Source organism: Plecotus auritus, assembly GCF_963455305.1.
Source record: "Plecotus auritus genome assembly, chromosome: X".
Lineage (NCBI taxonomy): Eukaryota > Metazoa > Chordata > Mammalia > Chiroptera > Vespertilionidae > Plecotus > Plecotus auritus.
The window spans coordinates 56,213,509-56,224,439 of record NC_137784.1 but is presented as its reverse complement, the minus strand read 5'-3'; the positions used below and the strand labels follow the sequence as shown (position 1 = coordinate 56,224,439).

General features: G+C 47.9%; 1 protein-coding gene across 4 annotated transcripts; it reads right to left on the bottom strand.

The window, feature by feature from the left end:
* Positions 1–3,495: 3,495 nt before the first annotated feature.
* Positions 3,496–9,384, bottom strand: GJB1 (gap junction protein beta 1). 4 transcript variants are annotated; one of them, XM_080652147.1, is made up of 3 exons: positions 9,321–9,352; positions 7,150–7,311; positions 3,764–5,342 (listed from the first exon to the last, which is right to left on the bottom strand). In XM_080652147.1, exon 3 carries the CDS (start codon positions 5,324–5,326, stop codon positions 4,475–4,477), a length of 852 nt encoding a protein of 283 aa, XP_080508273.1. In that variant the 5' UTR covers positions 5,327–5,342; positions 7,150–7,311; positions 9,321–9,352; the 3' UTR covers positions 3,764–4,474. The 4 variants fall into 4 exon arrangements, with proteins under 4 accessions (XP_080508271.1, XP_080508272.1, XP_080508273.1 ...); XM_080652148.1 differs by lacking the exon at positions 7,150–7,311 and adding an exon at positions 6,157–6,206; XM_080652145.1 differs by lacking the exon at positions 7,150–7,311 and having other exon boundaries at positions 3,496–5,342; positions 9,321–9,384.
* Positions 9,385–10,931: the final 1,547 nt, after the last annotated feature.

Below are 10,931 nucleotides of genomic sequence, written 5' to 3'. Positions count from 1 at the left end.
TTAAGATGCTGAACCTAAGCACATGCCTATATCCTGTCCCTACTGCCCTGAAATGAACAGGCTAAGCACCTCCTGTATGTTAAGGTTATGCAAGGATTGCCACACAATTTGATAAACGCTCTAATCAACATACACTACAATGTATGGCAGAAATTCAGAAGGGAAGGGAGACTCATTCTTGCCAAGGGACTGGGGAGGGGTGGCAAGAAGGAGAGAGTTGAAAGCTTCACATCGTAAATGACTTTTGAGCTGTCTTGAACGTTTAGCTATCTGCCCTCAAGGAAGGGGACGGAAATGTCCAAATTATCTTTGGCTCCTCCATCTCCCCACACTCAGACATCAAGTCCTGTTGTAGATTCTACAAAGTGTCTCTCACATCTGTCTTCTCTTATTCTGAAACTGTCCTAATTTTATGGGCCTTAGTTGGACTATACATAGCTGGCCATTCTGCCTCTTCTCTTCCCAATCCCTAATCTACTTTCTGTGTGGCTGCCCAAGTGAGCTCCCAAATCATATAACTGAAACTGGCACTCCCCCACTCATAACCTTCAATGGTTTCCACTACCTACAGGACAGTCTCAACCCCTTATAGTGACATATAAGGCCCACCATAAGCTGATCATAGTTTATCTTTCTTACCTCCCCTCTAGTTATTCCACTCCTTAAACCTTGCACAGCACACCTTTTCAGATATGGTATGATTTTTGCCCGCTTTATTCTTCTTCCCTACAATGGCCCAGTCCTATTCCCACTTGACAGGTTCTGCCTGGCCTAGTCCAGGAATGAAAGGAATCCAGCTTGGTGGGTATTTACAGCCCCTTCTCTACCATAGGTTAGGCTTGGCATTGAAGTATTATGGAATCAGTAAATGAAACAGGCAGGCATTTCCATCTAGCTGCCACTGTGTGTACCCAGGCTATCTGACTGGGTCTCTGAATCAGTTCATGGTTGCCATGCCAATTGTCTATGGATACCTCAGCCTGCTTTGAAATCCCATTTCAGCTGGCTGGAACCTTGATTACTCTCCTAGTTCAGCCTGTCCCTTCATCCAAGAGCTGACTCTGTCTCTTTGCCCCCAGCTCCTGGCAGTTCTGCACACAGATGCCTTTAAAAGATCATAAATGTCCCTAAAAGCCTCAGTACCATACTCGCGAGTGTCAGAGACTCTTGGTATTAGGCCTTTTCTGCCCTCTTTCAGACTCCTTGAATATTGACCCTTAGATGAATCATGCTCAAGGGAAGCTTGCAACACATCTTGAACTTTGCTATTTGGACTGCTGGCCGTTCCCTGGGGGAGCCAATCCTATTAATGCCAAGTTCTTTCCACTAACTCCAGCTTAGCTGAACCAGCCTTGCTTCTTTCTGGTTCGTTGCAAGTTTTAGCACGCCTTAAGGCTGTGGTTTTAGGGTTCTGATACTATCTTACCTTACTTTATATTGTATAACCAACTTTTGAACACATTTTGTTTGATTCTCACAGAAGCTCTGGGAAAAAAGTAGAAAGGTTATTATCAACCCTATATTGCAGATGAGGAAACTGAGACTGAGAGAGGGTATTATGTGTCCAAGGGGACAAAGCTAATAAATGGAAACCAAGGTCTCCTGATTCCAAAGTCCTCTTCACTCCCTTAATCACTCAATACATTGTCTCCTGTGTGGCGGGTATTAAGCCCCACTTGCCTCCTGTTTCTTCCTTACACTCTTGTGACCAGAGCCTCAAATAAAAAAGTCAGGCTCAGGCCCTGACCGGTTTGGCTCAGTGGATAGAGCGTCGGCCTGCGGACTGAAGGGTCCAGGGTTCGATTCTGGTCAAGGGCACATGCCCAGGTTGCAGGCTCAATTCCCAGGTAGCCGATCAATGATTCTCTCTCATCATTGGTGTTTCTGTCTCTCTCCCTCTCCCTTCCTCTCTGAAATCAATAAAAATATATTTTAAAAAAAGTCAGTCCCGGGGTTACCCCTACTCTTCCTCCTCCCTCCCTGCGACAGTGTGTACACCAGCTCTGCTCAAGCTTCCTTTGGCCTACTCCCACCTGGTTCAAGACACAAGAGTTAAGTGTCCTCTTCTTGATTGTAACACCAGCCAGATAGCTTTTCTGTCTCACCACTGCCCCCTGGAGAGGAAAGCCTAGATCTGGAGTTGGTGCCTCTTTCCAAAGGGGATTTGTAGAATTTTTTTGAAAAGAAAGGAGATTTCTGAGGTGGTGATGTATTTAGCATTTCTCAGTGTGGGGAGGGCATGAGGTTTATTTGTGGAAAAAAGAAAATCTTTCTTTTCATGGCCTTTTGGGCAGAGAGGAGATGCTCCATGTGTGTTGTGTTGTGTTATGGGTGAAGGGCAGATTGATTTCAAGAAGAAAAATAATCTCTTTCACCGTGAGGGGGTGTAGACCTCTCCTCTGACAGGGTATGATGTTAGTTTCTAAGGAGAAAGGAAATTTCTTGCAGGAAAGGGATGTATCTCTTTTAAGAGAGGAGGAAGCTCTCTCTCTGATTGCTGACTGTGGGGGAAAGGACCACTTACTCTTTTTATTTCCTTTCTAAAGGAGAAACAGCCTCTAATGAGGAAACCTTCCATGCTTTCTGTAGGAAGGAGAGATTGTTTCTAGAGGAGAGCAATTCTGATAAGATTATGCCTGATTTTTTCTTTCCTTCTGTTCTTCCCACGGGGAGACAGCACACTCTAAGAGGGAGTGGCAAATCCTTTTTTTCTGTTAGGAGGTAGGAAAGCTGAGGAGAGAAATTTGCTATAGGGGGAAATTTTACTGTGAGGGGCCATTGGTGAGGGCAGAGATTCTGACAGGGGACTCCCCCTGACCTTGAAGCTGGAGAAGACTTTTAAGAATCCCAGAGGCACAGAGTGTTAAAGGGAGCTTAAAGATGCTTGAGGCTAGCCCTATTTGCTCAAGGAAACTGAGACTTGGAGAAGGGGACACCTTGCTAATAAGTGACAGAAGCTGGACTGGAACACTGCTAGGTCAAATCCCTGCCTGAGCCTTTTCCCACCACAGCTGACAGGGGAAGGGGAGGCTACTTGCTGCTTTGGAGAGTGATGCTATGCTGGTGAGGAAACTGTTGCTATGCAATGTTTGACCTGGATTGGAGACATCTCTGGGGTGGGTGGCATTGATCCCTGGGGGAAGGAAACTGGAGAGGAGGGGAGAATTAGGGGCTAGGTCCAGAGGAAAGGGGCCAAAGTCACTGGATAATTGGATAGATGGCTTGTGGGGCACTAGTTTGCCGAGAATGCTGAATTTCAAGGGAGGAAGGGCACTGTTTCTCCCAGGAGTGCAGAGGAGGGGCCTTCACCAAGGTAGTGAGGGAATGTGTGCTCCTCTCTAAGAGCTGTGAAATTTCTTTATCATTTCCTGTGTCCCCAGAGGGTGTTGTCATTTTAATATTTTCAAAATCAGAGGATGGGGCCCAAGAAAACTTTTTGAGATGTTTCTGTTTTCTAATATATTGTAGTCACATTTATAAAACTGCACACAATTACCAGAACTCAATAAACTTTATACTTAAAATGGATAAAAAATTAAATAGAACCAGAGGAGGGGAGTAAGTGAATTAGATCCCAATAAAGATGCTATTAAAAATGGGGGAAAAAACCCCAAAAGACAAAACAACAGAACTCAGGGGAGAACAACTCAGGGGCTGGTTTTGAGGGCCAGCAGGGCTGCGGTTTATCATTTGCAGCTCCAGCTCCTCAAATCACTTTTCCGCCACCCATTCCTTTCTTTTCTTTTCTTTTTTTTTTCACCCATTCCTTTCTTGATCAGCAAAAGCCAAGGCCAGCTCAGCCGAGAGAGGTCAGAGGTTACAGGAGAAAGAACTTGACAAACACACAAGCCACCCCTTCATTTACTGTAAAATCCTGTTTAATGTGTAACATTTCAGGCAGAGAGAGGCCTTGGGGACTAGAGGCAAAGGCAGCCATGACCAACCCCTATTCCAATTTATCTGCCTCCTTCTTTCTCCCTCCCTAACTCCTCCACCCCAGATATGTCCTCTTTTTCCTTGAGGACACAAGTGCTGCTCCTCCTTTTCTTGCTACCCTCCCTTCTCCACCCACAGGTCCACAGCACCCTCCCTTGCTCACTTCCCTCCCTACTGATGTGACTCCAGAAATAGGGTATCTGACAGCACAGTGTTAAGATTAGTTTCATAATTGGAGATGTTGTCAGAGCATCCTATCTCTTTTCCCCAGTGGCCCCGGGGAAGGAGAGGGAAGAAGAAGGGGTACAGGCAACAAGAGCTGCCCCACACCCTCAATAACCTTGAGCACTCAGGCTCCCCACCTCTGCAGCCCCTCAGGCAGCAGGCCGGGGGAGGAAAGGGAGTAGAAAGGGTGGAAGGAAAGTTTTGGTGGAGCTCTCTCTCCCTGGCAGGTAGAGGCCTGTGCACCGGCATAGGAGAAGGAGGCTCAGGCCTGGGCAGGGTGGGGGCGGGATGGGAGGTTGCCTGGTATGTGGCATCAGCAGGCGGAGCAGCGGTCACTCTTCTCAGCCAGCCCGGCCCCAGTGCCCGGGCTGCGTCGCAGTATGTCTTTCAGGGAGCCATCCTGCTCGCTCAGCAGCTTGTTGATCTCATTCTGCTTGTATTCAGGTGAGAGGCGGTGGCCAAAGCCTGAGCCCTTGCGGGAGGGCGGATTGGAGTGGCGTCGGGCCCGGCGGGCACAGGCCCGGATGATGAGGTACACCACTTCAGCCACATTGAGGATGATGCAGATGCCGGAGGCGACCAGCATGAAGACTGTGAAGACTGTTTTCTCCGTGGGGCGGGACACAAAGCAGTCCACTGTGTTGGGGCAGGGGTAGGCCTCACACTTGACAAGCCGCACCATGGCGTAGCCAGGGTAGAGCAAATAAAAGACGTACATGAAGGCAGCCTCGAACAGCAGCCGGAAGACCACGCTGATGACATAGGTCCACCACAATGTCCCTGAGATGTGGACCTTGTGCCTCTTCACCTCCTCCAGATGTAAGGGATCCCCATGGCCTTCAAGTCGCAACATTTTCTTTTCTATGTGCTGCTGGTGAGCCACATGCATGGCCACGAGGAGAGCTGGGGTGGAAACCAAGATGAGTTGCAGAGACCACAGACGCACATGGGAAATGGGGAAAAAATGGTCATAGCAGACACTGTTGCAGCCAGGCTGGAGGGTGTTGCAGATGAAGGAAGACTTCTCGTCACCCCACACACTCTCTGCAGCCACCACCAGCACCATAATTCTGAAGATGAAGATGACTGAGAGCCATACTCGGCCAATGGCAGTAGAATGCCGGTTCACACCACTGAGCACGGTATACAAGCCTGTCCAGTTCATCCTGCCTCATTCACACCTGTAAGACATGAGCCACAAAGCAAGCTGTCAGAGAGCTGGGGCAGAAGGCCGGCCACCATAACACCATCTGAACTGCTCCCCACCCCTCCACCAGGCCTTCCAAGAGCCGGTGACAGGAAAGGAAGAAGGATACTCATAGCTTTCCTCATCACCCCATCTCCCTTGCCAGCCTCTCCTCCTCCTCACTCACTCACTTGACTTCCCTGAGCCCCATCTCTCATTTTTGCTTTCATGCAACATTTATTCCTCTCTAGCCCCTTTCTTTGCCAGGCACATCTTGTTCTGCCTTTAGCCATCCTCTTTAGCTCCCCATCCTCCAGCTCCTTAAGTTTGAAGCTGGGGCAAACCCAAAAAGCCCTGTTACCTTGGGGAGCGCCTATCCCTGAGGCCACCCAGACAGGTCCCCTATGGTCTCATGTCTGTGCCGGGGGAGTGGTCCCTGGGTCCGCGCCTGCGTTCCAATTCATCACCACCCGGTGCTGGGGAGTCATATGCTGCTTTATACCCAGTGTCTGCACAATGGGACCTTTGTGGGTCTCTGAACAACGCCCTTTAGAATTCAGATCAAACGCCCTGACTTCCACCCACCCTATACACAGAGCACTTGTGTCCCAGCGCCAGACACCCAGCCTGCACCCACCTGTTCTGTGCCCGCCCGGCCCATCGCCGCACCACCCCATAACCCCACCAGAAGAATGGTTGTAGTGGAGAGGGAGGAGATGTAACAAAGACAGGTACATATAAGAGGGCACCAGAGAGAACCATGACACTCTTAGCCCAGGCCCTTCCCCATGACCCTACTAGAAACTTACAGTCTGCTGGATTGTTCCTAGACTTAGATCCCCTCCAGGGTATGGGTAAGCTAGACAGAGGAGAGGAAAGCCAGGAACTGTGTTATAGGCATTTTCTCATACATCCTTTCTTTTGATCCACTTAGCCAACCTGTAAGGACTGTCTTTCCAGATGAGGAAGCTACAGCTCAGATAAGTTAAGTCACTCACTCAAGTCACACAGCTTGGAAGTGTTGGAGTAGGATGAAACACAAAAGGATCTGAAGCAGAAGTCTAGGCTTTTTCCACAGTAAAGCTGTGCTTTTGCAGATAGTGTCAGCAAAAGCCAAGGCTAGCCAATAGTAACAACAACAAAAGCCAAGGCTAATGTTACTCATAAAAGTGTAAGCAATAAAGAAACTGTTGACCTGTGAGTAAATTCCAAATCCAGTGTCATGGAGCATACCCTGACCACTTCTCCTTGAGCTTCTGGAAAGGGAACCCATACAGAGGGTGGACAGGTGGGCACATGGTGAGAGCAAGCCAGAACGAGAAAGAGAGAATTAAACAATCAAATAGAAAGAAGATGGAACAGGTAAGAGTTACACAGCTTTGGGTTTGAATCCTGGTTCTGCACCAAATATGACCCTGGGCTAGTGACTGAACTTCTCTGAGCCTGCTTGCTCATCTATAAACAGCCTTAATATCCAGGGTTATTAAGCAACCTGCAAAAGTTCTTAGCTCAGCTCCACTTTCATAGTGCTGATCAAGGGAAGTAAGAACCTTACCAGGAAGAGAAAACAATGTCAATTTGGGGGACTAAGCGGGCTGCCAAACCCAATCTTTCTCTTTTTCTTTCCAATACTATTGTTGACTTATAGTGTCCATCTGAGATAGAACAGACTGTTCCATTGCTGCCCTGCCCCCTATGTCAAGTGTACACTGTAACCTCCTGGTTTCCCAAGCTTGCCAGTTGCTCTAGGGAAGAAATTCACCCCTATCCCTTAGGTAGGCAAGAAGGCCTCCCCTACTTACCACCACTTCTGCCATTAAGTTGTAAGGAGATCATACTGGAAGCAGGGAACTGGATGTGAGGACACAGGCCTGAACTTGCAGGAAATGTAGGGCATTCACTGCCCCCACTGCAGGGGCAGTGGTTGTGGCAGAAACCCCATATCCAGTTCTGGGTGGTCCTCTCTGTTCCAGGGGGGAGGGGTGGGGTATTAGCAACTGGAAAAGTTGCAGAATGGGATGAAAGAAACTAGGGGATAAAGGGATGGTCCACAGGACATAGATTACTTATTTGAACAAGGTTTCTTCATTTAATGTAATATTATTAGTGAGTTCATGCTATGGGCCTAAGCCAGCATGGGGGAACAGGAACACAGGTGCCCTTTCTCCCAAGCCTAGGATTCTGAATGCAGAGCTGCTACAGGAGGCACCATAGTTAGCTTCGTAAAGAAATGTTTTGTACAGTGAGACATTACGTTCAGAAACATATGGTCAAGAAACACTAAGAATAATCGGTTACTGAGCACCTGTTATGTGCCAGGCCCTTGCACATGCACCATCTCATGTAAAACTCAGAACAACCCCACCAGGTAGGTGTTACTTTGAGTCCTCATGTCACAGATGGAGAAACTGAGGTAAAGAAAGGTGAAGGGATTTGCACAAGGGTCACAAGGGTTGCGCAGTTAGCACATGACCGAGCTGGGATTTGAGCCAGGCTAAGTTGACTACAGAGCCCATATTCTGTCCCATAAACTCCACTGCCTTGGCTGGAATTAATAATTTTCTTTTTGTGTTTTTAGAAACAGGGAGATTCAAAACTGGTCTGGCTTTATTCTCTTGTAGCCCCTTCTCCTCTTTCCTATCAACTGATAACTCTTTTCTTTTCCTCCCTTCCCAGGGTTTTCTGCTGCATCCTGGTTTGTTCTATTTTCCCTTCCTTAGCTTTCTTCTCTGCTTACTCAAACTCCAAAGCAAGTTTCAGCTGTCTTCTTTCTACTCCTTGGGGTGCTCCACAGACAGCCTAGCCACCTCTGAGTTTCTAGGTTCTTGTAGCTTTCAGCCTCTCATCTTCTTCAGTGTTCTGGGACATGGCCAGTAGCTCCCTTTGGGCCCCTAAGGACTCTTGCGTGGGCACTTGGGTCTCAATTTTTGCTCTCCTATTTGGAAGGAGAACTGATTCCTATGTCAACATTAGTACCTTAAGGGTTTCATTTTAAAAAACATCCAGGGGCGTGACCTGATTTTGAAATCCAAACCTTTTTTTTTTTTTTTTTTTTACTTTGGGTTAAAGTCCAGATATTTATATGCTCTGTGTTGCTCCCGGTGTGTTTTGCCCTCATGTATACAAGGCAACGGAAGCTTAAAGAAGCTGAGCAAGTGCTGGCGCTCCATTTAGGATTCATGTTGGTTCCTCACCAAAGCCTGGGTCCCTTCCCCAGTGCTTTGCTGCATCCACATCTATCATCTCCATTCAAACCCCTCTTTCTTATCTCTATTATCTTCCCCTCATTTCATTTTCTAAGTCCATGCATTCTACCATGCCATTCCTAACAGCTGGAACAACTTTCAAATAGCTGGAAGGCAGTCTCTTTAGATCTCCAAATTATCAATTACTCCAAGCTCTGTTTAAGTCTATCTGCCTCCCTCAAGAACATGGAAATGCATACTCCAAAATTTTAGCTCTGTTAGCTGGCCCTCTGCACCTACTGAGTGCACTGTGTTCATCTACCCACAGCCCCCATATTGGTTGAATGCCTGGTTTGCCTTCTAATCAGGGAAGGAAAACAGCAGTGCCCAATGGTCCCACTGAACCCTAACCCTGTGTGGTAGGAAATATTCTAAAGAGATGAACTTGACCACCCTGTGCCAGAGGGGGCTCGCAAATCTTCCTGGGAACTTGGCCCTGTGGGGATGAAGGGAATCCTTAGCTAGGGAAAAAGATTGAGAGGATAAACGACTTGGAGCCTGGAAAGAGGATAAGAGTTGAGGGCTACAAAGAGAGGCTAAGCAAGCTTGCCACCTGGCAGAAGGGGCCTCCTCACCCCAACTCAGAGGGAAGCATAGAAGGGATCAAAGTGGCTGAATGCCAAGGCCAAGAGAAGATAAGACCCAGGCCTTTTCCCAGCGCCCATTTCTGCCCCCCTGTGCCAACCAGGGCCCCCTGGTCCACCTCTCTCAGCCCCCAGCTTCCTCACCTGGTTGCTGCTGCTCTTTCCCGGGAATGTCTGCAGACGTGTCTGCACTATGCCACTAGGTATTGTCAGCCCAGCCCAGGGGAGGGGCAAAAAACCCAGGGCTGGAGCCAGATATGGCCCAAAGCCCAAGAGGAACCAGACAAACATTAACCAGCTCCTCCTCCTCACACACACAATTATTAAATAAGATTGATCCCCTGAGTTTCCAATGGGTTTGGATAGACAGATCACATAGTCTGGAGTTACTGCTCTGTCCCAGAGGGAGAGAGGCATCATTGTTACCCGTGTGCACATGTTTAGCCCATCTCATCTGTGAGACTGAACTGCATGGACCTGAGCTCATCAACAACTCCCAACCTTCCCCCACTCCCTGTCCAACTGTAGTGTGGGTGAGCTGCAGAGAGGGTTCCTGTGTTCCCTTCCATCCTTTATAGCTCCCAGCCTCTAAAAGGATATGATGCTGGGGAGGATGCTTATTGGCACCTTGAGGTCAAAGTGGGGATGACACTACTTCACCCACCTGGCAGCACCAGGGCTCTCTGCTTATTGTCCATGTCTTGAGTGCAGAGGTATAGACTAAAGTATTACCAATCCCATCCCAGAACCCTAAACCTCTTCAAAAATGGTCTTCTACCCTCAGGGCCAAGGCACTTGGACCACAATGTGTATCATGTGCAGCAACAGATCTTGGCAATCATCAAGGTAAACAAAGAATGTTAACCATTAACTGTAGGATCAGTCCAGTTTGAAGGAAGATGTACCTGAAGATCCTGTTAATTCTGTGGCCTGAATGGCAGCAAAGAAAAAAGTGAAGCCAGCAGAAACTGGTTCCCTGCCTTCTGCACTCCACCTCAGCCCAAGCTCACTGCCACAAAGAGAGCCAAAGCCTCTTCCCTTGGCCAAATCTGGGCATATGAATACATAAATTGGTAAGTCTTTACTGGACATCTACTGGATACTCATGCTGTGGACATGCTGGGGACACGTGTCAGAAGAGTGGAAAACATCCCAACGGTTCTTAAGGAAACATACAAAGTACTTTGGTTCTGGCCAGTGTGGCTCAGTTGGTTGGAGCATCATCCGGTACACCAAAAGGTGGTGGGTTTGATCCCCTGGTTGGGGTGCATACAGAAGGCAACTGATTGCCCTAGCTCAGCGGTTGCCAACCTTTTGGACCTCATGGACCACCAATGGTCTGTGGACCACTGGTTGGCGACTGCTGCCCTAGCTGGTTTGGCTCAGTGGATAGAGCATCAGCCTGCAGATGGAAAGGTCCTGGGTTTGATTCCGGTCAAGGGCACATACCCAGGTTGCGGCTTGATCCCCAGTAGGGGGCGTGCAGGAGGCAGCCTATCAATGATTCTCATCATTGATGTTACTTTTTTTTTAATGTTTCTATCTCTTTCTCCCTCCCCTTCTTTACTCTGAAATCAATAAAAATATTTTTAAAAAGAAGACAACTCTCTCTCTCTCCCTCTCTCTTCCCCTTCCTCTCTTTTTCAAATTGATAAAAACATATCCTCGGGTGAGGATTAAAAAAGGAAAAAAAAAAAAAAACACCAAAGTATTTTGCAAGTATTGTTTTGTTTGAACCTCAAAATAACCATATGC